Source organism: Vipera berus (genome assembly GCF_964194415.1).
Source record: "Vipera berus genome assembly, chromosome: 1".
In the NCBI taxonomy this organism is placed as follows: Eukaryota; Metazoa; Chordata; class Lepidosauria; order Squamata; family Viperidae; genus Vipera; species Vipera berus.
In genome coordinates, this window is record NC_138202.1 from 351071739 (window position 1) to 351099399 (window position 27661).

At 41.5% G+C, this 27661-nt stretch overlaps 1 protein-coding gene across 2 annotated transcripts; it reads right to left on the minus strand.

Annotated features, from left to right (window-relative positions):
• LGALS9 (galectin 9) lies at nt 1–25861 on the minus strand. 2 transcript variants are annotated; one of them, XM_081346619.1, is made up of 9 exons: nt 25726–25861; nt 20085–20173; nt 17280–17487; nt 15806–15925; nt 14553–14597; nt 5704–5748; nt 2725–2813; nt 1057–1219; nt 1–281 (listed from the first exon to the last, which is right to left on the minus strand). In XM_081346619.1, exons 1-9 carry the CDS (start codon nt 25753–25755, stop codon nt 135–137), a joined length of 936 nt encoding a protein of 311 aa, XP_081202745.1. In that variant the 5' UTR covers nt 25756–25861; the 3' UTR covers nt 1–134. The 2 variants fall into 2 exon arrangements, with proteins under 2 accessions (XP_081202745.1, XP_081202746.1); XM_081346620.1 differs by lacking the exon at nt 25726–25861 and adding an exon at nt 21622–21740.
• Nucleotides 25862–27661: the final 1800 nt, after the last annotated feature.

The window sequence follows — 27661 nt, forward strand, 5'->3', positions numbered from 1 at the left end:
GAAGGGAAAAAATCTGAACTTATATGTTTCTTAAACATGATCTGAAAGGAGCATTTATTCAAACTTTAGGTAGTAAAGCTCAACATTTCCCATCAATTGCACATCCATCCAAAAATGGGCCTCTACTGACAACTTTAAGCCTGGATATTGGTCAACATTATGTCTCCGTCCACTTCGAGCAGATTTATCTGGAGTAGGTTATGTGTGCGATGATTGTATTCAAACTGATGCTGTCCATTCACAGCCACCTTGAAGCAGTGTGCTTCACACTGAATCCATATCTGCAAAGATAAAATGCATGTTTGTAATAACTTTAATGGGGTCCCATAATATAACCCAGATAGTTCAGTTTTTATTTTATTTAATTTGTATCACAAATTACCCATTTTCCAGTCAACAAACCAGCAAATGTGTTTCACAGAGGCATCTGCAAAAACTGATGATGTCCTCAAAGTCATTAAATGATGAGTATTCAGAATAACTAAAAGTAACCCTGATACAGATTTTAACTCAGTCTGAGATTTTAACCTAATATACGCATTAGTACCACACCCCAAATTTGGGTTTACTTTAGTTTACCACATTTCAATTTTACAAAATATTTAAATCAGAATAAATACATAGCAATATGGAAGAAATGTATATATTACATCATACTGCATTATTTATACAATATATTAATACCATAGTTGTTTATTATTTTATTTAGCAATTTATGTTGTGCTAATTATGATTCTGACACTCATTCCTAGTTCAAGTTTAACAGTGATTAGTTGGTGATTGAATTGTGAAGTGACTTGCTTTAGGTCCACCGTAAAAATGGTTGTAAAATTGGGTCTGATAACATGTTGGCTTGACTTATGACCACACCAATGTATGACCAAAATTCCAGTCTTAACTGTGATTGTAAGCAGTGCAACTTTTAAGAGAGTGTTGTTGTGTGGGTGAACCGAGGACTCTGAAATTCATGCATTAGGCTAGCCTGATAAATGCAAAGTTAAGTCAGTTCACAAAATCATTTAGCCTAGGTTGAGCAACCAAACTGCTTTGACTTACGGTAAAGGGTTGGCCACGCAACAGAGGCATCCCACAGGGCAAGTGTCGCTCTTCTGAACCCCAGCGCATGTTGAGGTTAGAGTTTCGAACAATCACGTTCTCATCAAACCGTGGATTGAGATGGAAAGCAGTATCGTTCCCCGCTTTCAAATTGATGTGGAACCTACATAAAAAGACACATAGGTTGTGGCGCAGACTAAACAGGAGACCCGACATCCAGAAACAACACAATGAACATTCCAATTTCTGAAGATATTATATTGCTGATTCAAAAGCCATTATTTTTCTCAAAGGAAATTCCTGTGTGAACCCGGCGAGCAAGAATCTTTTTACCAAATAGATTCTTTAAAGAGATCTGGAAAAAGGGGTTCACTAGATAGATAGATAGATAGATGATATAGATAGATAGATAGATAGATAGATAGATAGATAGATAGATAGATAGATAGATAGATAGATAGATAGATAGATAGATAGATAGATGATAGATAGATAGATAGATAGATAGATAGATAGATAGATAGATAGATAGATAGACAGACAGATAATAGAGATAGATAGATAGATGATAGATAGATAGATGATAGATAGATAGATAGATAGATAGATAGATAGATAGATAGATAGATAGATAGATAGATAGATAACCACATCATACACCATCATGCATGGAGGGTGACTAGTAATGCTTCTTTATTTTTAATTGCACTTAAAAAAAAGTACAGCAAAGTTCATTTTATCACATGTAGTGCTTTTGGAATGGGTGTGTCCGTGCCTGGGTGTGTGTCCTTTCCCCTCATTTTATTTCATAGGGCAAGGTAACAGATCTGAACAATGAGCATTGATGACAAAGAGGTGTTCATTCTGTCACCCAACTAGCTATGCTTTTGGCTGGCCAACTTTGTTCCTGGAAGGAATACATTTCAGAAGAATGGCCAACTCACTCTAGGAACACTGATGTTCATTTGCAGTGTCTCTTTATCATCTATTGACGGAGCCTCACTTCATTTATTTTTTTTCCAAACATATTTATTTATTTTTTATCACTAAAGGTAAAATACAAAACACAGAAAAGGATGGAGACTCACTTTACAGTCTGATAAATCTTATAAGCCGTCCAGAGCTATAGTAGTGAGATGGGTGGGCATATATGTTTAATAATAAAATAAATGCAATAATAAATTACAGCCATGCAGCATTTTTGACTGAAACGGAAAATATGCTTCACAGGTCCGTTCTGCAACTTCTTAAAATTGCAGCATCTTTTCTAGGAATCAGCATGATTCAGGGGGGGGGGGGAACCTGCATGTTATTTCAGGAGTTACTGATGGGTGCAACATAAGCGCCCTTGCGTGTTACAAAACAGTTTTCCCTTTGAATTCAAACTGCTGCACAAATATATTATCTTCAGTCACTGTACCTACGTCACGATCAATTTGTTGGTCTTTAAGATGTCTCAAGAGTTTTTGTTATGCGTATGTACTTTATAGACATTTCAGGCTTATATAAATATTCTGGTAGATGATACCACTTGCATTACACGGTTGTCTCTAATGTGCTTTTTCAAAAGGCAACTTAATTGTGCAGCCCAAAACCATTCATTCGAAAGGAATTCAGGCTAAAATCGTGCAGAAGGAAATTTTACCAATAATATTTCTTAGTCTTTACCTCTGGGCAGAAGGGGACACAGAACCGGAGATTATTATTGATTTGGATGGAAAAAGGCCCCCGTAGATGGTAGCTCGGTAAGGGAGAGGCTGTGGAGAGAATATACACACAAAGCGTATTATATTTAATCTGCCTTTTCTTTCCACTTTGCACCTTCAAATTATCAATCAGAGATCAACAAAGGCCAATTGTATAAGGATGTTCAATAGAGTGGGTCTGGAAAAAAAAAGTCAGATGCCATGGCATAATCAAACAGTTTTGGTCACCACGATGTAAAAAAGATGTTGAGACTCTAGAAAGAGTACAGAGAAGAGCAGCAAAGATGATTGCAGGACTGGAGGCTAAAACATATAAGGAACGGTTGCTGGAATTGGGTATGTCTAGTTTAATGAAAAGAAGGACTAGGGGTGACATGATAGCAGTGTTCCAATATCTCAGGGGCTGCCCCAAAGAAGAGGGAGTCAAGCTATTCTCCAAAGCGCCCAAAGGCAGGACAAGAAGTAATGGATGGAAACTAATCAAGGAGAGAGAAAAGCAACCTCGAACTAAGGAGAAACTTCCTGACAGTTAGAACAATTAACCAGTGGAACAACCTGCCTCCAGAAGCTGTGAATGCTCCAACACTGGAAGTTTTTAAGAAGAGACTGGACAGCCATTTGTCTGACATGGTATAGGGTTTCCTGCCTGAGCAGGGGGTTGCAGTAGATGACCTCCAAGGTCCCTTCCAACTTTATTATTATTATTATAAAACTTTTATTCATAAAAATTGAAACTCAGTCAACTGAACACTTAAATTGACTGGCACTAATGGTTGACACGGGTTGCTGCCAGCATCCTAGGTATCAACCAGGTATCTCCTTAAAATGTAAGATGTTCCAAGTAGCACAGTTTTTTGTAGCTTTGTTGGAGTTATTGCAGGAAGCTGCAATTTCTTGATGTATTTTGCAAAGTTTTTGGTCATAGTTCCCAGTGCCCCGATGACAATAGGTATCACTGTTACACGTTTCATCCATAATCGCAGTTTCGATGGCCAGGTCGCGGTATTTCGTATTTTTTTCCAGTTCTTTTTCTTCGACTCTGGCATCTCCTGGTACAGCGATGTCAATCAACTGCACGCTTCGGTTCTCTATGACTGCAATATCAGGCATGTTGTGTTCCAAATGGCGATCTGTCTGTATTCGGAAGTCCCACAAGATCTTCACCCTCTCATTCTCAACAACTTTTTCTACCCTATGTTCCCACAACTTTTCGGACACAGGCAAGTTGTATTTTTTACACAATGCCCAGTGGATTAGTTTAGCAACTCGGTCATGTCTAGCCTTGTAATCAGTTTGCGCAATTTTGCTGCACTCACATATTAAATGTGAAACTATTATTATTATTATCATCATCATTATTATTATTATTAAATCCCTGCCCTCTTTAATGTGCACGCTCATTCACATAAAAAGAGGGCAGAGCTTCTATTGCCATGTTGACTGTTTTGACCTCCTCCTGGTGACATCTTTGATTATCCACCTAAGCGTAGCCTTTTCCCCTAAGAAAACACCAATGGTTCTTCCTGGTCATAGTTGTAAATGTCCACTGATGGCCTTAGCCTCTGGCATCTTTCAGGTTTTTTCCCAGAGCACCAAGGCCGTACCGTGATTCACTGCTGACTTCTTAAAGAATTCTTTTCAAAAGGCTTTCAAGCTATTCAGATTTCCCACAATGCCCAAGGGGCCTAGTTAAATCTGGTGCATTATGGGAAATTCCAAGGATGCTCAAGTCCAACCCGCAGCACTGATTCCTTCCTATTGCAGCTCTTATTAGAAAAGCTACATCAGATTACTACGGTTGGGTTCATACCGGTTCATTTTTATTAGGTATCTTAGATTTATGCCCTCCTTTTCTTCTGGAGACTCAGGGGACATATATAATACTCCCCCCTCCAATATCTTCGCATAACAATGACGCAATGAGGCTGGTTGAGCTGTGAGAGCACAGTGCACCCAAAGCCCCCCATGGCAGGGGGGAGGGGCTTGAAGCGGAGTCCAGCACCTAACTGCTACCCACTTTTGCTGTCACACAAGCTTAAGACACATTAACAACTTCCAGTTGCTGAGTTCCCGTACCCGGCACAGCCTATACCAGGGGTCTTCAAACTCGGCCCTTTTATGACTCATGGACTTCAACTCCCAGAATTCCTCAGCCAGGCACACTGGCTGAGGAATTCTGGGAGTTGAAGTCCACGAGTCATAAAAGGGCCGAGTTTGAAGACCTCTGGCCTATACTAATCAAGCACATTATGGCTGAATGTGATTGTCAGGACTGCTATCATTTGCTTTTCACCTTCACTGTCAGTCTGCCATGAGCTATGGGATGAGGGAGCCCAACGGGAGGGGGTTGACTATTTGGGGGAAAGTGAAACTAATGAAGCCAACTACTCATCCTACCATCCAGAGGCACCAGCTGAAGGTCAAAATTCTGGGAATGGAATGCAATGGCTCCCCAGCCTGCCCACCCCCGTTGAAGCAACTATTCCCAAAACAATTTATTCAAATATAATTGGACAATAAGAGGGGGGGGAGGGGGGGAGAGGAACCGGATGGGGAAAGTTAACCAGGGAATTTTGGCGGGCGGACTTTAGTTCTGGCTTTTGCTATACTGTAATCCACTTGGCTTTTAGTAAAAGTATATCTGTCACTACAAATGGAGTCGAAGGTTTTTCTTGACTAAAGGACCAAGTCAGGGCAGGTCTGACTGTGATAACCTGATTCACATAATGTGCAAACATGGTGACTGGGTTCCCACGCTGAGCCAAAATTCCTACCATGATCCTTTGTGCCCATTTCAGAGGATTCCTACCTGAGTAGAATCAGATCCCTAAATGTGTGGGACTTTGACTCTCATAATTCCATGTTAGCCTAGGGTTGAAATCCTTCATAACTGATGGGTCAGAAAAAATGTGCAAATATTGCTAATATGATAAAGACTTACATAAATTTGTTGCTGAATGCATTGTCCAATGGGATAGGCAATTGGCTATGAACAAAACAGAACAGCAGTCAGGATTTTACATGCAAAGGTTTTGGTTTTTTTTAAAAAAATCCAAATATAAACATAAGCCAAACTTTTATCAAAAAGCTTGGGAATCCAATAATTCCTTAAAGCAGAACCGATAGTAATTCCAACCCAGTAAGAGATATTTTTAATCCTGGTTTCTCCTCTTCCTGCAAGAGTTAACTACTTCGTTTTGCCAGTTGCAAAATGTCTGCCATAAAGCCCTTTGACAACTCTACCTAGGAAATTTCAATAGCAGCTCACAGTGAGTACTCCAGTTCCCCCAAAGCCGCAGAGTATGGCAACATCACAGCCAGAATGCAAGGACCAGATCCAGCACGAGTAATAGTTTCCCAACCAAGAGCTCTTGACAGCTGTTTCTCAACCTTGGCAACTTTTAAGAAGTGTGCATTTTAATTCCCAAAATTATCCAGCAAGGATGAAGTTGAGTCCACACATCTTAAAGTTACTGAGGTTGAGAAACACTGGACAGTGGACACTCGTGCTACTCTTGGTCTCAAATTCTTGGCAATTGTCTTCAAGCATATCCCAACAACCCATTCTGTTTTGTTTTGAAGTCTGCATATTTCATTTATGTCACTGTTTTCGTCCAATAGCTTTTGCAGATTTCACACCAGTTGAAAAACCTGCCAGACTTTTTTTTAGCAGAGGCAAATTGGGAGAAATAGGTAGGCATCCAGTACAATCCACAAAGACACCATGTGCCTCATGATGTCATTGCACATCTTCCCTTTTTTGTCAACTGTACAGTGACACCACACTATGGGCTGCAATTCATTTTGCAACTCTCAGCTCTCTAAAGCAGAACCCAATTGTCATCTAATCCCTGCCAGTGTTCATGAATGAAATCTTCCCGTTCCCATCTCTTTGTTTCCCAAAACATTGCTCAGTGTGGTAGAGTCTTGGTGGAACAGTGGGCTAATGCCTCCTTAAGTAACACCAGCTGCCTGCAATTAGTGCAGGTTCGCATCCCACCAGGCTCAAGGTTGACTCAGCCTTCCATCCTTCCGAGGTAGGTAAAATGAGGACCCAGATTGTTGGGGGCAATAAGCTGACTTTGTAATAATGCCGCTTGGGGGCCCCCGAAAGCCCTAATAAGCAGGCATATACATAGAATGAAGGCTATTGCTAAGCACATTGATTTGTGCTTAGATTGTAAGCCACCCTGAGTCTTCGGAGAAGGGCGGGATATAAATGGGATTTTTTTTTTTAAAAAAGAGTCCTAAACAGTAAGGACTGTTATACTTACAGCAGTTTGTATATCTGTACAGGTAGTCCTCGAGCTATGAGTGTAATGGAGCCTGCCCATTCCCCTCGTAACTCGAAAACTCATAGAGTGAATCTCCTACCTCGAAGAAGATCACTCCCTTGCTCGTTAAAACGCACATGGCTCATTAAGCGAACATGAGGTATCTCAGGGTAGGGAAGGCCATGGAGGGCCTAGTGCTGGAACAGGCCCCCAAGGCCTCCCCGACCCACTAAAATACTGCATGCTTCCCCCTCCCTTCCTGCCACATTCTGCTGTTGTTCCTGCTACCGCCCAGATTTGAAGCCGGGGAACACTTCTGCGGCCTGGAAAACACCTCCAGAGCCTGGGTTGGGCCATGGGAGAACATGGAAGCATTCGCCAGTCTTAGATCCAACTGGCAGCGGCTTGGAAAATGCCTTCAGAGACTGGATCGGGCCGCAGTGGGGTGAAGAAGTGTCCCCTGGCCTTAGATCAGGGCAGCAGAGGCCTGGAAAATGCCTCTGGAGCCTGGATCCGGCTTCCAGAGGCACATGGAAGCATCCCCCAACTTCGGTTCCATTCTCTGTTGCAGAGAACAGAGGCCTAAAGTACCGTGGGATCACATGAGATCAATAGCGTGAGATCTCACCCCAATGATCTAACGTGATCTTGTGTTACTTTAGGCCTCCATTCTCTGCGAAGGCACCGAAGACCTGGAGCAGCCAAGAAAGCAAAGGATCTCGATCTTCGCAGGGTGAGTATTAAAGGCCTGGTGCCTAGGGAGACTGCTGTGGTGCTGCAATATTTGTAACTTCAGGGCTTGCTCGTAAGCACTAGAGGCACTCATCACGCAACTTTGAACAAGCGTTAAGTGAACGCTCACAACTCGGGGATTACCTGTATGCTCTTATTGCTCTCTAACATGTACTGAGCTCCACCTAGTGGCCAAAGATAAAACCTTTCATTCTTTAGAAAGTTGCTTTTAGTAGTGTTTTGACCCTACAGAATGCCCATCTTCCCATCCTCCCTCATTCAAGGGGGAAAAAACCAGGTGCATCCTGAGAAGCCATTCTGAGGAAACAGAATCACCTGCTTCCAGAACCCAGCCTAATCTGTGGTGCATGTTCATCAGAGAACAAAAATCCAAGTCCCATATACATAGCACTGCTGATGAGACTTGGACTTTATCAGTATTTGTTAATTATTATGCTCACCAGCAACTCAATATTGTTTATTTTGTATTCAGGTTCTTACTGCATGTGTTTCTATTCTTCTCCAGTTTCACCATCCTGTTCCTTTAATAAAGCATCAAGATCTACCTATATGGTCTGGTTTATTAAAGAATAAACGGTTTAACTCAGTGGTGGGATTCAATTATGTGAACAACCGGTTCTCCATGTGGATGCCGCTTCCGGAAGTCCATTCTGGGCCTGGGCAACAAAAAATTAGCTACCAGTTCTGCCAAACTGATGTGAACCGGCTGAATCCCACCACTGGTTTAACTCTATATTGAGCTACACACAAGGTAATGCAGGGGTCTTCAAACTTGGCCCTTTTATGACTTTTTGACTTCAACTCCCAGAATTCCTCAGCCAGGCATGCTGGCTGAGGAATTCTGGGAGTTGAAGTCCAAAAGCCATAAAAGGGCCAAGTTTGAAGACCCGTGAGGTAATGTGTAGTGAGGACAGAACAAGGACCATACCACTTTGCTCCGCAGGAAAGGGGTGCCATTATTGAATGTGACCTGTCTAAGCAAACACCAACAATAATAATACACATAAAGATCAATATCTAGAGTCTGTCTTACAATATTATTTAACCTGCGGGATGAGGGATTGTATCTCTATATAGGTAGACCTCGACTTATGATCGCAACTGAGCCCCCATGCAGCAAATCCGGCAGGCATTTTTTGCTAGAAACTGGAAGTTAACTCTAGTTTCCTGCTAAAGCATAAATCGTGGTTATATGATCAAGGATGCTGCAAATGGCCATAAACGTAGGCCTGTTGCCAAGTGCGCAAAATGTGGTTATGTGACAGTGGGTGCAGGAGGGAGTGATGATGGAAATTAGAATCCGGGTCATAAGCAGCTTTTTTGGATTCCGCTGTAACTTTGAATGGTTGCTAACTCGAGGGCAATTTGTAACTATCTCAGAACTAATTCAGGCCAAGTATGTTTAAGTTAACCAGATTATTTTTATTTTATTTTTGTTATGAAATTTATTGTGCAGAGGTCTCCTTGTGCTACCAAAGAGTTGCACAGACAAGGAATGGTACTGAGAGCAGTAAAAGTCACACACAGAAGTACACTGAGTTCTAAAAACAAAAAGTAGTTTACTTTTGAGGTGGTGTAAGAACAAAAATGCACAGTCAAAAAATAAACAGTCCAGGTCATAAACAATAGCAACAGTCCACGGAGTAATCCAAAATACAAAGTCTTCTTACCGGTCCAGAGGTCAATACACAGTTCAGGTTACAACAGTAGTAAACCAACAGCAGAGCAAAAAACAGTAACAGTAGAAATCAGTGAATTCAGAGAGAGAGAGAAGCTACGTTCCTAGCTTCCTCTTATGGCCATGAGAACACTTACACACCCATTGGCCAATTAACTTCTTAAAGCCATAGCATTATGGTTAATATATTTTCAACCCAACATTGTAGGCTAGCACCATATGCCTAACATTCTCCCCTTTGGGTAGAATAATATATAACTCTTACAATCTTATGCACATTCTTTCACAATTAGCATTGTGTTTCACAGCACTTTGTACCTTCGTAAAATGGTCTGCAATATTTACATCAGATGGACAATACTCTAACTGTATTAATTTATCTTTGACACATTGTCTGACATTTAAATAACGAAGATCAGTATGTTTAGATCTTGTTCTTACTGCAGCACTATTAGCCATCTTTATCGCAGCTTGATTGTCCTCATACACAATAAATGGATCATTTACATTTAAACCCATATCTAACAATAATTGTTTGTACACTAGCAGTTCTGTACATAACACTGATAGACATGAAAATTCAGCCTCCATTGTAGATAAGCTTATGTGTTTTTGCCTAATGGACTTCCATCCAATCAAAGAATCACCCAACATTACAGCCAACCCTGAGGTAGATTTACGACTGTTTGTATCAGAGGCAAAACTCGCATCTGCATATGCAGTAAGGATTAACTCACGATTTGGCTCTAGATATAACGAGTAGTGAATAGTCTGCTTCAGATATCTTAATACTCGTTTAGCTGATTGCCAGTGTCTAACAGTTGGATTATTGTTGTACCTAGCTAATTGATTTACACAGTAAGAAATATCAGGTCTAGTCCAATTACTCAGATACATAAGACTTCCTATCAAAGATTGGTACATAGTCTTATCAAATACAGGACTCTCAACATTAGTGTCCTTAAAATCCATAGCCATCGGAGTTTTAGCTGGTTTACACATTTCCATATTGTATCTCTTTAATAACTGAGATATTTTACTGGCTTGTGACACCTTAAAACCCCTATTCGTTTTCATAATATCTAACCCCAAATAGTGGCTAATTTCTCCAAGATTTCTAATTGTGAATTTATTTTGCAATCTTGAAATGATAGTTTGTGCTTCTAACTCAGTTTTTGTTATTATTGCAATATCATCTGTGAATAATAAAATAAAAGATAATGCTCCGTTGTGTTCTCTTCTAAACAAACAAGGATCAGCATTACTGGCTACAAAACCTATTGCACTTAACTCATTAACTAAACATGTATTACACTCATAGCCTGATTGTTTCAATCCATAGAGGCTTTTCTTTAATTCCCAACAATCATGGTCTCTATCACTGGTCAATCCTGGTGGTATTCTTAAATAAATAGTATGTTGCAATGGAGCATGTAAATATGCAGTTTCAACATCTACATGATTAACCATATATTGGTTTTTAGCCGCCCATACTAAAGCTGCTCTTAAAGTAGTCGCCCTTAGACTGGGTGCAAACACTTCGTCATAATCCTCAGTAGTTTGGGCAAAACCTTGTGCAACCAAACGTGCCTTATGGGTTATAGTTCCGTCTACACCCTTCTTTATTTTATATATCCATTTACAACCTATAGCTTGCTCACCAGGTGGCAGTTTTGCTTTCACATAAACCTTAAGATTCTCCAAAGAATTCAACTCCCTGTTCATTGCAGCTTTCCATGATGCTTGTTCCTTTTCAGGATACATCCTGATCTCATCATAGTTAGATGGCTCTACACTAACTTGACATACTATACTAGCTTCATAGCGATCAGGTGGATGTCTGATACGCATTGAACGCCAAGAAATTACAGGGCTTTGAATGTCTGTCTCCTTTCCTTCCTCTGATTTCTCTTCTATCTCCCCTATCTCCTCTTCATCTTTCATATTTACAGGAGATGTATTATCATTACTAGTTACGTTATCAGAGGAGTCCTCAAACACTAGAGGATCAGTATTAACAGTTACTTGCTCTAACCTATCCCAACCAACGTGCTCAAGGAATTTTGCACTAGCACTGTTATATACATTAGTTGTGCCTCGTTCCCAGAAACGATAGGATCTGTGATTAGCTTCGTAACCTACGAAGTATAATTGCCTAGCCCTATGTTGGCCTTTACTCCTGAGTTGTGCAGGAATGTGGACCCAAGCTGGGGTGCCAAATGTGTGCAGGTAATCAAGGTTTGGTCTTCTACCATGCCATATAGTATATGGTATTTTACCAGTAGAAGTATTAACAACTATATTCAGAACATGGTTTGCACATTTTGCTGCCTCCCCCCACAGTCTATCTGTTAAGCCAGAATCTCTTAACATAGTTCTCATCATGGCTTGTAACGTTTGCCCACGTCTCTCAACAAAAGCATTATGTTGAGGCCTATAAGGGGCTGAACGTTTATGCTCAATACCAGCAGATTCTAGCATATCAACAAAGCGCTTGTTTGTAAATTCAGTACCATTATCAGTAATTATGCACTGAACCTTTCTCTTTGTTTTTCTCTCCACGAACTTCAGCCAGTTTGCAAATTGTTGGAAAGTATCTGCCTTTGACTTAAGCAGATAACAAAAACCATATCTAGAGTAGTGGTCCAATATACTTAAAACATAACATGACCCTCCTAAACTTGGTTTCATGGGTCCAATTAAATCAGCAAACACAACTTCCAAAGGTACAGTTGTTTTGAAGCTGTTTATCCTGTTTGCAGGAGTTGCCTTGCTCTTTTCCTGATTACAGGCATTGCAATTCAAATACTTACTACATGGCTTCAGTTTAACTCCCTCTACTAATTCCACTGTTTTACGTAGTGAGTTAAAGTTTACATGCCCTAACCGCCTATGCAATAAATGTATACATTCATCATGTGGCTTCTTGTTCTCACATATTGAGTTAGCTTTAACTGTACTAACCTGGTTACTTGTGAGAACGAATAAACCATTTTTCAAATTAGCAGTTACACAGGTTCCATTCCTCTCAATAGTGCATTGCTCCCCTCTGAATGTTACCACAAACCCAACCTTAACCAATTCCCTTACAGATAACAAGTTGAATCTTAGTTTAGGTATATATAACATAGGTAACTGTTCATCAATGCATGGACAATAGGAATTACCTTCACCAAAGGCCTTCATCCTCCAACCGTTTGCCAGTGAAACATATTGGTTGCTGTTTTTCATATTAATAAACCTCTCTTTCACTTTAGTAATGCATTGTGAAGCCCCACTATCAACAACCCACAATTCATTATTTCTGGATGTTGATTCACCAGAAATAGCCAAACCAATGCCCTTCTTAGCCTTCCCACTGCTATTCACATTCTGTTTTTTACCCTTTCTACAGAATTTGGCTATATGCCCTTTAGCCCCACAAGAATAACATTTCTTGACGTTGTAAGCAGTGGTGAATTGCTGCTCCTCTTGTGGCTGTGTCTCTCTCAGCTGGTCTCTGTCACGCCTCCTTCTGGACTCTTCCAGCAGTCTCCCAGTAATGTTAGTCAATGTCAGTTCCTCTCTGGTCAGGACTTCCAAAGAAGAAACATACTCATCATAACTCTCATCCAAAGATGACAGAATAATGTAGACCTGATGCAACTCTGAAAAAATCAGCTCCTTTTCATGAAGCTCTTGAAAAGTTGCCTTCATGTAATTTAAATGGGTCAGCATATCTCCATTCTTCTGCAGACGAGCCCTAAACAGCTTACGTGTAAGGTGTATATGTGCACCCACACTGTCTCGAACATAAAGCCTTCGCAAAACGTCCCAACACCTAGCAGCAGACTCCTCACCACGAATATGGACAAGCTGCTGGTCATTCAGTGTTAGTCCAATAATGCAAAGAGCTTTCTCGCTGCTACGTTTAAAGTTGTCTAACTTCTTTGCATCCTCTTCGTCATCTGGATCCCAAGCAGTAGTATCTGGTGGGTTATTTACAACAGCCCATAGTCCTTCCTTGCGCAAAAGCAAGCAGCATTTTGTGGACCAGGAAACATAGTTTGTCCCATCCAACCGGGTTATCCAGGAGATGCCTGACAACAGTTCCTGTGCCATTTTACACCAAATACAAACTCAGCTAGGAATACTGTGTGTACTTACTCTCAGTACAGGCCTGGGCCCATAACCAGTGTTATGAAATTTATTGTGCAGAGGTCTCCTTGTGCTACCAAAGAGTTGCACAGACAAGGAATGGTACTGAGAGCAGTAAAAGTCACACACAGAAGTACACTGAGTTCTAAAAACAAAAAGTAGTTTACTTTTGAGGTGGTGTAAGAACAAAAATGCACAGTCAAAAAATAAACAGTCCAGGTCATAAACAATAGCAACAGTCCACGGAGTAATCCAAAATACAAAGTCTTCTTACCGGTCCAGAGGTCAATACACAGTTCAGGTTACAACAGTAGTAAACCAACAGCAGAGCAAAAAACAGTAACAGTAGAAATCAGTGAATTCAGAGAGAGAGAGAAGCTACGTTCCTAGCTTCCTCTTATGGCCATGAGAACACTTACACACCCATTGGCCAATTAACTTCTTAAAGCCATAGCATTATGGTTAATATATTTTCAACCCAACATTGTAGGCTAGCACCATATGCCTAACAATTTTTATTTGTTTGCTTGTTAAGATTTATATACCATCTTTCATTTAGGACCATTCTTTCCCCCCAAGTCTCTACTACAACAAGCCTGTGAGGTAGGTTGGTCTGACAAACAATAGGTGGCCCTATGCCATCCAGCTTTGAAACTGGGATTATCTTACTCTAACACAGGGCTCTTCAAACTTGGCAACTTTAAGACTTGTGGACTTCAACTTCAGGGCTGGCTGAGGAATTCTGGGAGTTGAAGTCCACAAGTCTTAAAGTTGCCAAGTTTGAAGAGCCCTGGTCTAACATCTTAATCACTTCACCACACTGGCTAATACTACTTCATCTGGGCTATTTCTCTAATTCCTTCTCCATGGTGTAAGAACAATTAATATAGGGGAGAAAAAAGGAGACATTTCCATAGATTTTTTAAAGAAAAGAACCGTACGTCATACCTGTGAGAATGTTGGGAAAATTGGGTTGGAACAAACTGGATAGGTCTGGAAAAAAAATCAGAAATTGAAGGAAATTATATGAGCAAGTATCAGAAGGAAGAGCTACCTCCAGATCAGTCTTTCTGAACCTCAGCAACTTTAAGATGTATGCACTTCAACCCCCAGAATTCCTCAGCCAGTGAAAAACACTCCTTAGATAGTGCCGACAGTGTTGCTTAATGAGCGGTCATTTAGTGACCATCCAAGATTACGACAAGCCCTCCCCCCAGAAGATACTTATAACCTAGTTTCTGGGTTCCGACTGAGGTATACACACACCTTTAGTCACATGACCACATTCTGGGCACTTGGCAACTGGCTCACTTTTCATCAGTTGCAGTGTTCCATGATCATGTGACTGCAATTTATATTTTTTTGCTGGTTTCCAGACTTTTTGGCTGGTTTCTGCAAAACACACCCATAGGAGTGGACTGCAGCTTTCACTTTACAAGTGCTGCGCTTGCTTAACGACTGTCACACAAAAAAGTTCGTAAAAGCAGGTCAGCCGTGTGAGTGCCTCAACTATCAACAGAAATGTTAGGCTCCATTACAGTTGTAAGTCGATGATTGCCTGTAATTACAATACAAATATGTGGTACTTTCTGATATCTTTTCACAACAAGCAAATTCAAAAGATAGAGAGGTGCTCCCCCCAAAAAAATCAAGATGGCGACTAATGACATGCCATCACCATTGTGTCTCCGTTGAAGTGCATCATGTCTGTGACATACATAAGGGATTGTTGACGTTAGGCCACTATCTTGGCTTTTTTTTTAATCTTCCCCCAATAGCAATAGCACTTAGACTTATATACTCCTTCAAAGTGCTTTACAGCCTCTCTAAGCAGTTTACAGAGTCAGCACACTGCCCCCAACAATCTGGGTCCTCATTTTACCAACCTCTTAAGGATGGAAGGCTGAGTCAACCTTGAGCCGGTGAGAATCGAACTGCCAAACTGCAGGCAGCCAGCAGTGAGCAGAAGTAGCCTGCAGTACTGCATTCTAACCACTGCTCATAGCCACTGTGCCAAATCACTCAGGAAACTGTCAGAAAATCTTTGCATTATTCAAAGACTGGAAGGAAAGGGGAAAGGCTTGTATTTCCCTGTCTAAATTCTCCACACATTTAATCCCAAGAAAAATGAGTGCACCCGTTTATCAGAGGGAAGGTAGGAGAAGTGTTTTATAAATAAAATAAATCAATAAAATACGTACAATTGGACCTTGGAAGCTGATTGAGACCACATCTAGTTCTCCTGATATTCCAATGGTATTTACCCGGGAAAGAGGGATCCTGTGTTTGAATTCCAAATACTGCTTTCCATCTACAAGAACCTGGCAGAGACAGAAGGGAGCAACCTGTCACAACTAGAACAACAACAACAGAGAAGGAAATGTCTGTGGAGATTCTCGATCATCCAGCAATAGCACTCAGACTTATACACTGCCCCATGGTGCTTTACAGCACTCACTGGATGGTTTACAATGTCAGCATATGGCCCCCCAACAACCTGGGTCCTCACTTTACTGACCTCAGAAGGATGGAAGGCTGAATCAACCTTGGGCCAGTCAGGATCGAACTCTGTGGGCAGAGTGAGCCTGCAATATTGCATTCCAACCACTGCGCCACCAGGGCTCCAGTTCACGGTTGTCCCAAAGGTGCTTTTTCCAAAAGGCAACTGGACTTGTTATTTCCCTTGGAAATGTTTTGCTTCTCATCCAAAAAGCTTCTTCAGTTCTGATCTGAAGAACTGAAGAAGCTTTTTGGTTGAGAAGCAAAATGTTTTCAAAGAAAAAAAAAACCAAGGAAGTCCAGTTGCCTTTTGGAAAAAGCACCTTTGAGACAACAGAGAAGGAACAAAAACAACGGTTGAACCCACCTAACAGGCTAACCCGTTAGTAAGTTATGAATAAGGCCAACTGGAAGATCACAAACCATGTTTTAGAAATCACAAGGGCTAGATCCCTCTAAAACACTTAAACCAAGTTGAGATTACTGGTGATCCTTGACTTACAACCAATTGCTTAGTGATGGACCAGCCGAATAGTACTTACAGCCTTGTTGCAAAGTTACAAGAGCCACCTTTCTCTCCCAACTGTGTTTTGGGCACTTAGCAGCCAGTCTGCATTTACAGTCTTTTGCAATGCGTCACTGTCATGTGACTGCGATTTACAATGTTTATGTATAAAATCAGCGTTTACTCCCAATTTTCGGCAAAAATGGCCAATAGTAAAGAATGGGTTCTTTACTTAATGAACATTGGAAAAAAGGCCATAAAAACAGGTCTGATCATCTGATGACCTACATTATGACAGTCACAACATATGACCATAATGGGCAGGCTCCGTTGGCAGACTGTATGGAACATTCAAACAGAACTTGGTAAGTCCCTCAATGAATTGCTCTGTGAGGGAGATGGTTTTAAGTTGATAAATAAAAAAAACAGATGAGATCAAAAGAAAGTCTGATCAAAGCTCAGTCGGTTTTTGTGTGCATTGAGGGGGCCCATTTTACCACTTGAGATAGCACTTTGGCATTCAGCAAGGGATGTCTTGAGACATTTTGTATTTCACATATTTTGGAAAATGCTTTTCTATTGGTACAAAGTAAAAATCAATAACCAAACTATTTATATTTTAAAAAAAGATGATGATTAAAACCCATAAAGAGGACGTATCATCTTCGTACCACATAGGAGGTGATTTTCACAAGAAATCGGATCTCAAAAGGATGTCCTTTACGGAAAACCATATCATATTTCCTTTCTTCTTGCTGCCAACCGCCCTTTTCGTGTGAATTGCATACAGTACAGTTCTCATCAAAACGGACGTTGAAATGGAAAGCAACATCTGATCTGGGCATTTGGCAACTGCCACATTGAAAGTCAACCTGGAATCTGCACAGAGAGCAAGAAAGAGAAATAATCTGGATGAGGACCAGGTATTAAGGTAAACAGAAAAAAGAAGTCCTTGGCAAACCACTTACAAATTATATTTTTATTCATTTGTTCCACTCTACCAGTGTTTCTCAACCTTGGCTGCTTGAAGATGTATGAACTTCAACTGCCAGAATCCCCAGCCAGCATCAGAAAGTTCCTTAGGTTGGGAAATACTGCCACCATAAGCTTAAAAGGCTAAATTTAATCTGTGTCTTTAAATTTAATCTGTGTCAATCTTGAAGTGAACACACTCAAAACTGTAGATGATAGTAGATTTTAAGAGAACCCTGACATGCCCCAATTGGAGCCCAGTGCACAAGCCAGAAAGAGGTCTGTGAAGATATCTACAGACCTCACATATCCTGGACACAAACTGTTTCAACTTCTTCCCTCAAGAGGACGCTACAGAGCATTGCACACCAAAACAACTAGATACAAGGACAGCTTTTCCCCCTATACTAGGGGTAGGCAACCTCGACTCTTTTATGACTCATGACCTTCAACTCCCAGAATTCCTGAGTCAGCTATACCACTACTCTGCTAAGCAACTAATTCCCACAGCACTGTCTTATGGCCCTGGGATATCAAAATACATAGTAGGGCTGTATTACTATTATCCTTCTACCTATTACCTATTTCCTTAGCTTCTTATGACTATTACTTTGTTCTTTGTATTTATGTCGATTGTTTTTATTTAGTAGTCTAGTGCAGTGTTTTTCAACCACTGTTCCGCGGCACACTAGTGTGCCGCGAGATGTTGCCTGGTGTGCCGTGGGAAAAATTGAAAAGTAATTATAAAATACTTTCTTTGTGTTTATTTGATTCCTATTCAAGAGAATTACTTTATATATAGTCAATATAGGCACAGAGTTAAATTTTTTAACATTTTCTAATGGTGGAGTGCCTCGTGATTTTTTTCATGAAACAAGTGTGCCTTTGCCCAAAAAAGGTTGAAAAACACTGGTCTAGTGTGATTTATGTTTTGCTTATTTAGTATCCTATGACTATCACTGAATTTATGACTTATCACTTTGTTGCTTGTATGTACACCGAGAGTTCATGTGCTGGAGATAAATTCCTTGTGTCCAATCACACTTGGCCAATAAAGAATTCTATTCTGTTCTGTTTTGTTCTGTTCCGTTCCATTCCATTCCATTCCGGCCTAGGCTAAGCTAGGCTATTCTTATTTTGCAATAAAAACCCACAAAAATAGGTGCTGAAATTTCAAAGTGAGATACCCTTCATACAAGTAATCAATTTACAGCCGGCTGCTAAGCAATTGTTTGAAGTTACAATGTTGCTCCACAGGGCTACTTATGACCCAATTCCAAATTTTGAACAGTTAACAGGCCACATGCATTCCATCTTGGGCACTTGGCAACCAGCCTACATTTATAGCTGTTTGCAGCATCCTGTGGTCACATGACCATATTTTATGACATTTTTGCTGAAAACTAGCATTTACTTTCAGAGTTTTTGGGAAAACCAGTCTAAAGTGAATGATTGGTTCGCTTAATGATTGCTGCAAAAAAGCTTGCAAAATTGGGTTGGTCATGCGGGTAACCTGCTTTACAACCATCACAAAGACAGGCTTCATTAGTGTTGTAAGTTGAGAACTATCTATTTCTATCATGTGCATAAAGAGACATGCTCCTTGTTTAATTTTTAGGACTTTCGAACAGATTTAGTTGAAAGACATCCATTTTTATTCCATACAAAACTATACAGTTCTACACTTTACAGCAGGGATGGGGGACCATGGCCCTTTTATGACTTGTGGACTTCAACTTCCAGAATTCCTGAGCCACAAATCATAAAAGGGCCATGGTTCCCCAACCCTGTTTTACAATATGATTGTATTGGGAACGGGTTGTTTAAGAAGTGTTTGTATCATAAAGCAACGTAAATGAAGGTTCCAACTGACCAGCAATTTCTTTGTAAAAAAGGTAAAGGTAAAGGTTCCCCCGCACATGCGTGCTAGTCGTTTCCAACTCTAGGGGCCGGTGCTCATCTCCGTTCCAAAGCCGAAGAGCCAGCGCTTGTCCGAGGACGTCTCCGTGGTCATGTGGCCGGCATGACTAGACACCAAAGGCGCACAGAACGCTGTTACCTTCTCACCGTAGTGGTCCCTATTTTTCTACTTGCATTTCTATGTGCTTTCGAACTGCTAGGTTGGCAGAAGCTGGGACGAGTAACAGGCGCTGACTGTTACGCGGCACTCGGGATTCAACCCGCCAAACTGCCGACCTTCTGATCGACAAGCTCAGCGTCCTAACCCACTGAGCCACTGCGTCCCTAATTTCTTTGTACTTATTTGCAAAACTTCAAATCTGTCAGAAAAGCATCATTTTGTCTCAGAACTCACTCCTATCAATGCCCGGATGGTAGATGATGGTTATACAATATGGACTGAAAGGTCCACCTTGTTCAGAGATGGAGCTTCCTTCTAGTTGCGGCTTCACTAGTTCCATGGCAGCCCAGATATTTTGAAAAGATTTGGATTTTTTGATGGATCTTCCCATACCCGCCTTTTCTCTTCCACTTGAATGACTCACCTTTTGCAGGACTTCAATACACTTCCGGAGACTAATATGGTCATCCCATCTTTGAGGCCACCATAAATCGGACCACTAAAAGGAACACTCTGACCAGAAGTTAAAAGAAAAAAAAATAGCCATTAAATGCAGAACCTGCTACCAGTTCAAAGATATTAATTCAACTGGTTCATGAATAAATGCCTGGGAAATATAATAGCATTTTTATTTTATTTATTTATTTTTTTATTTTAATTCCATTTATATCCCGCCCTTCTCCGAAGACTCAGGGCGGCTTACAAGCTTTGCCCCCATCCTCCCCCAAAAGGCTTTAAAACACTTTTTTTTCAATCTCAGAACTTTCAAGAAGTATGGAATTCAATTCCCCAGGTCGATCACCAGTAATGGTTTGCCCAACAAAGAGCTCTTGACAACTCTTAAACCAGTATTTGTCAACCCCTGGGGCACTTTAAGATGTGGGGACTTCATTTCCCAGAATTCCACAGACAAAGTGCTGGCTGAAGAATTCTGGGAGTTGAAGTCCATGCCTCTTAATAGAATAGAATAGAATAGAATAGAATAGAATAGAATAGAATAGAATAGAATAGAATAGAATAGAATAGAATAGAATAGAATAGAATAGAATTACCTGGCTCAGCAATGCTAACTGTGAGTCCTAATGGACAACCACTAAGAGTCCTAGTGGACAACCACTTAAGTATGAGCCAACAGTGTGCTGCAGCTGCCAAAAAAGGCCAAACAGTTCTAGGCTACATTAACCGAGAAATTGTAGCAAGATCACATGAAGTGTTAGTACTGCTTCATATTGCTTTGGTAAGACCAGACTTGGAATATTGCACCCAGTTTTCATGTGATATAATGATATTTATAATGATATTAAAAAACATGTTGCGGCCCTAGAAAGAATGCAGAGAAAAGCAACAAAGATGATTAGGGGACTGGAGGCTGAAACATATGAAGAATAGTTGCAGGAATTGGGCATGTCTAGTTTAGGATGAGGGGTGACAAGATAGCGGTATTCCAATATCTCAGGGGCTGCCCCAAAGAAGAGGGAGTCAAGCTATTCTCCAAAGGGCCCGAAGGCAGGACAAGAAGCAACGGATGGAAACTAATCAAGGAAAGAAGCAATCTAGAACTAAGGAGAAGTTTCCTGACAGTGAGAGCAATTAACCAGTGGATGTGGGTGCTCCGTCACTGGAGGTTTTTAAGAGATTGAAGAGCCATTTGTCTGGAAGGGTATAAGAGCAGGGGGGGGGGTTGGGCTAGAAGACCTCCAAAGTCCCTTCCAATTCTCTTATTCTGCATTCTGCTTATGGGTCAAATCATCTGGTGATACTTCAGCCATCTCAAGTGTGACCAAATTTTTTTTTTAAAAAATCACCTTGCAATCCTCACCCTTCTTGCTACACTCTTAATTAAGCTAAGCAAGAACTAGCTTGAAGCAGTCTGCAAGCAGCACTCACTGGAATGGGGAGGGGGGGCAGTGACAGGAGTCAGCAGAATGGGGGAGCAAGGGTCCTTCCGCCTCCTTACCTACCGTTAACCACATGCTGTTTCTGCAAGCCCCCCCGGAGGATAATCTTTGACTTATTTTCGCTTTGAGGTGCTGCGTGGGGAACCCCTTTCCTGCGTCTCTACTTCCCTGTGCTTGGGACACAGTTGATTTCCGCTCAAGCACTTGATAATGAAACCGCTCCACCCTTTCCCCCCCTCCCCCTTCCCCAGCTTCACTCCTCCAGGCCTGCAGCTGCTGCTTTGCCAAAAAAAAACAAACCTGGGAATCCACTCTCTCTTTCCTGGAATGCCCAGGGACAAACTTCCCAGAAATGATCAAATCCCCATGGAAGGGAGAATGGAGAATAAGAATGAGACCCGTCACCAAACCAGGCTGTTCATTTTTCTTCTCTCAGTGTGACTGGATAGATTTAGTTAGTGTTTGCATTTTCATACATTGGACCCGTTGCTCGTGATTCTGTTTTTCCTGAAGTGTTTAACCCACTTTGATTACGTTCGTAGATATCTCGAGGTGGCCAACGTGATCTAATAGCCTTTCTTCCTCCAATTTTGTTTGAAAAATAGGTTTGAAAGTAAACCTTCGCCTGCTACAAAATGCCAACTCAGATCCTCGTCCAGCAAAGTTCAGAGTTAGAACATCAAACAGAGAATCATAGGGTTGGAAGGCATCTTGAAGGTCTTCTAATCCAGGGCATGCCAGAATCAAGCAAAGCCCCATCCGTGGGATCAGGCAGCACATGAAACCACGCCCCCACCAGGCCACGGAAAAACCTCTCGCCACAAAACTGGTCCCTGATGCCCAAAAGGTTGGGGGGTCGCTGTTCTACTCTAACCCACTGCTCCCGGCAGGTGATACCATTCTGGACTTTCTTTGGTCTTGGAGAACTCATCTGGTTCATTTAAGCATCTCTTTATCAAAATAATTGGCCTCTGGCCCCAGGTTTAATCAGCCTTACAGTTCTTATCCAGTCTTATCTGATCAGATTGAATTAAATGGCTTTTCCTCACACTCCTGATAGCCAGATTTTGAGCCATACAAAAACTCTGCTTGTAAGAACACAGCAGTAGACCTGGTGGACCACATAATTTTATTTTGTGAATTGGATTCTGATCGGAGACAAACTAAGGCTAGACTAGAACTCACAGTCTCCTGGTTTCTAACCTGGTGCCTTAACCGCTAGACCAGCAGCTCCCCACCTTTTCTATACCCCGCATCCCTAGAACGCTTCTGATATATTCTCGCACCGCTTACAAAAGTTTGAAATAATAGCAATGAATTATGGATATACACTATAATTTTGAAAACCCAAGTTTTTGCACCCCCTGGAATATCATCTCGCACCCCCCAGTTGGGAACCCCTGCGCTAGACAAAGTCGCTCTCAGAAAAAGATATGTGGTCTTCAGCTTTCAGAATCACGCTGGCTGGGGAATTTTGGGACCTGAGGTCCATACAGTTAAAGCATGTTTTGCTGGGGAATTCTGAGCCGAAATTTGTTTATTAAATTTTTATGCCACCCATCTTAGCAGTGGGCTAATGCCTCCTTAAGTAACACCAGCTGCCTGCAATTAGTGCAGGTTCGCATCCCAGCAGGCTCAAGGTTGACTCAGCCTTCCATCCTTCCGAGGTAGGTAAAATGAGGACCCAGATTGTTGGGGGCAATTAAGCTGACTTTGTAATAATGCCGCTTGGGGGGGGGGGCGAAAGCCCTAATAAGGAGGCATATACATAGAATGAAGGCTATTGCTAAGCACATTGGTTTGTGCTTAAATTGTAAGCTGCCCTGAGTCTTCGGAGAAGGGCGGGATATAAATGGGATTAAAATAAAAATAAAAAATAAAAAATCTTCCCTAAAAGTGACTCTGGGTAGTTTGCAAGAACTCCACACATCTTTAAGCAGGGCTGGCTGGGGAATTTTAGGAGTTGAAATCCACACATTTTAAAGTTGCCTAGGTTGATAAAACACCACCTTAAGAGATTTGGAACAGCAGGATGATTTTGCCAAAAAGGGCTTTTTAGGTTTTTGAGTTTACTACTTCCCTTAAAAAATTCCCCTTACTGGGAAGGGAAATGAAACAGACCATGTGCTTGAAAGGAATTGAAACAGAAACCAGAGACATCATGCGGTTCGTGGGCTTAAGTCGGAGGGAGGTGGCTTTGTGCAAAAAAAAAACTGTTATCGAGTGATTTGATTTGTCTGGCCGCCCAACTTAAAACACAACTCTGGGTGGCTCACAAGAAAAATAAAACCCAGAAATAGATCAATCAATAAAAATGTTCAATTATAAAGTCACGCTTTAGACCCCACCCTTTTGTTCATACTTCAAATAATAATAATAATAATAATAATAACAACAACAATAAACCTTTATTGTCAAAGTACAACATGTGTACATTTTTTATTTTTTTTTATTTTTTTAATTCCATTTATATCCCGCCCTTCTCCGAAGACTCAGGGCGGCTTACAAGCTTAGCAGTAGCCTTCACTCTATGTATATGCCTGCTTATTAGGGCTTTCACACACACCCCAAGCGGCATTGAGATTAGCTGAGCCTCTCCCCGTGCTCCCTCCCCCCAACACACAGTAACAACAAACCCTCCATCCTGCCACACCATGTGAACCAACTACACCACACACCGGCCTCCCAAGTCAATTCTGCATAGTTCACAGAGATTATATCCCATTCAAATGCTTCAATAAAGCAATTTTTGGAGCGTCATGGATACGTGTTGCATATACACAGCTCTATGCAGGTGTTTGGCATGGAAGTGTGTATGTTGTATGGGTAGGGCAAAAAAAAAGAAGGGAGAAGCTGCCAGCGAGGGGACTGTGGACTTCAACTCCCAGAATTCTCTAGCGAGCCATTCCCAAACTAGGGAATTCTGGGAGTTGAAGTCCATACATCTTAACCTTGCTGAGGTTGAGTAACATTGAGTTAGAGGCCTGAGCCAAAATGCCATCTTAAGGGTAGAAAAATGGCGCCCTCTCGGGAGCCGAGAAGGAGTTAAGCAACACTGTTCTGAACATAGCAACATCATTGCTTGATCTGTGAGTATATATCTTGAAGGAAACAGGCCAATATCTCCATCCTTAAGCAAACAACTTAATCAGAATAGAGCCGGGAATGGAGCTTGAAGGTCTTCTAGACTAGCCCCCTGTTCAATTGTCCTCACTGTTAGGAAGTTTCTCCTTAATTTCAGATTGCTTAATTAATTCCAAATAATTAATTAACAATTAATTAATTAATAATTCCAAACCAGACAGCCAGTGTACAGGAAGTCTGACGGGTCACTTAATAACTGCATGACAGACATTCAAAAGGGTGTTTACAATGCAAATTCAAAGTTCTGACTGACACACACACACACACACACAGAGCTTTAATTTTTGGATTTGTTATGATTATAGAAATACTGTGTATTTTCACTTTTACTGTTGGACACACACACACACACACACACACACACACATATTTTACCTAGGTGTAAACTTGGAGTAAGAATTATTTGCTTAAATAATTCTATTTTGATGTCTAATTTGTTTTTTTTAATGTTTTTGTGCTTTTATTTTAATTAAGACTAAGAGATTATTTTTACTACATATTTACATCTGTACTGAAGAAAGGGCCAAGTAAATCTCTTTGTTTTGTCACTTTTTAACTTTCCCCCCTTTTTGATCTCCTTTCTCTCGTGGTTTTCCTTTTTTTTTGTTATTTTGTATTTCATCTCTCTTTGAAACTTAATAAAGTCGACTGAAATAAAACAAAATTAAATATTACATAAAAAATAAATAAACTGCTGCTCGTGCTGGGGTTTGGACTAGAAGACCTGTAAGATCCCTTCCAACTCTGTCATTCTGTTAAATAACGGGTGAGTTGGGTTGTAGAAAGCCACCTAACCTGACCTTGGCTAAATTGTGCTTTAGACTGTAAGCCGCCCTGAGTCTTCGGAGAAGGGCGGGATATAAATGGGATTAAAATAAAAAATAAATAAAAGTAAATCACGATTTTGGCTCCCTTGGAACAGCCCGCCACAAGATACTGAATTAAGAGATGCATGGTAAAGGGGAGGGGGGAGAGAGCAGGAAATCCTTTTTCCGTCTCTTCTTAAAAACTAACCCAACTTACCGGTTTGAAATAAGGCGACTGCATGGCCATTTTCGGCAGCCGGGACCGGAATCCGAGAAAGAAGGGGAAAGAAACTCTTGCAAGTTTGGCCAGAGGACTTTCTCCTTCCACCGAAGAGCAACGAGATCCTCGCAGATACGGCGCCGCCCTCGAATGCAACGGAGCGGAGCCGCGAAGCGAGGGGGGGAAAGGAAAGGGGCGGAGCCTGCCTGGAGTTGGGGGGGGCGGGCGGGGGAGGAAATAAGTCGGGAGGGGAGGTCGGTGGCCGAAAGTGGCTTGAATGTGACCGGGTGGGTGGGTGGGGGGTTTTGCTGGTTACGCGATCTGCTTGCCTCCATTCCCACGACCCTTCAATTTTCCACCCGCTCTCTGGGTTTTTTTCCCCTCCTCGCTAGTCACGGAGCGGGGTTGGAGGGAGGTTATGGGTTAACCTAGGGAAGAATTGCGACATGCCAACAGAATAAAAAGAAATAAGAAGGAATGTCCTGACAGTTTGAACAATTATGGTGCTGGAGAAGACTCCTGTGAGTCCCTTGGACTGCGAGGCAATCAAACCGGTCAGTCCTAGAGGAGATCAACCCTGACTGCTCTTTAGAAGGCCAGATCCTGAAGCTAAAACTCAAATACTTTGGCCACCTCATGAGAAGGAAGGACTCACTGGAGAAGAGCCTAATGCTGGGAAAGGTCGAGGGCAAGAGAAGAAGGGGACGACAGAGAATGAGGTGGCTGGATGGAGTCACTGAAGCAGTAGGCGTGAGCCTAAATGGACTCCAGAAGATGGTAGAGGACAGGAAGGCCTGGAGGAACGTTGTCCATGGGGTCGCGATGGGTCGGACACGACTTCTCAACTAACAACAACAATAACAAGTTTAATGAAAAGAAGGACGAGGGGTGACCTGATAGCAGTCTTCCAATATTTCAGGGGTTGCCACAAAGAAGAGGGGGGGGGGGTCAACCTAAAGGCAGGACAAGAAGCAATGGATGAATACCAATCAAAGAGAGAAGCAACCTAGAACTAAGGAGAAATTTCCTGACAGTTAGATCAGTGGAACGACTTCCCTCCAGAAGTTGTGAGTGCTCCAACACTGGAAGTTTTTATGAAGAGACTGGACAGCCATTGGCCTGAAATGGTAAACTTTAGGGTTTCCTGCCTGAGCAGGGGGGTTGGACTAGAAGACCTCCAAGGTCCCTTCCAACTGTTATTCTGTTCTACTCTACTCTCCCATAACTGGTGGCATGAGACTGCATTTGAAATACTGAGGGGTGTTCACAGGGATGAACCTGCAGCTAATTGCTTTCCAAATTTAACCTGGGGGGGGGTGGAATCTTGCAAGCCAGAGCCTTCCAGTATGATCAAAAGAGGTAGACTACAATCTCCATAACCCTTAGCCTGGGAAGGTTGGTATAAAGCCACTATAACCACTGAAAAATGCTTATTTTTCCTCAGTTTGCATTAGAAAGCCACTGAGAAATGTTTCACTTTTTTTTTAAAGCATTTCAGCTGCAGAGATTTCAGCAAGTTCTTTCAGCCGATATAGAGCAGTCATTTCCTGGAAAATAAAGTTAACATTTGGCCAAAACCAGACATTACTAAATCAACACATGAAACAGCATGTGACCAGGTCAAAGGATTATTCTTCAAAATCCCATTCTCCTTTAAATGATTATTAATTGCCCATCTCTACAGTTTCAGAGGCAGCAGCTGCTTAATAATCTAAAATTAGTGAAAACTGGAAAAGAGGTCTTTGTTTTTCTGCTAGAATAAAATGGCAGCGTGTGCTGAGCCTGCTTTATAGTTCAGAACAGATTTGGGGTAAATTTTTAAAATAGTTTTGAAAACAAAGCAATGATATAGGGCCCGCAACTTGGGGGTCCTTCTAGATTCACAGCTCTCTTTGGAAGAGCATATTGGAGCTGTGACTAGGGGGGCCTTTGC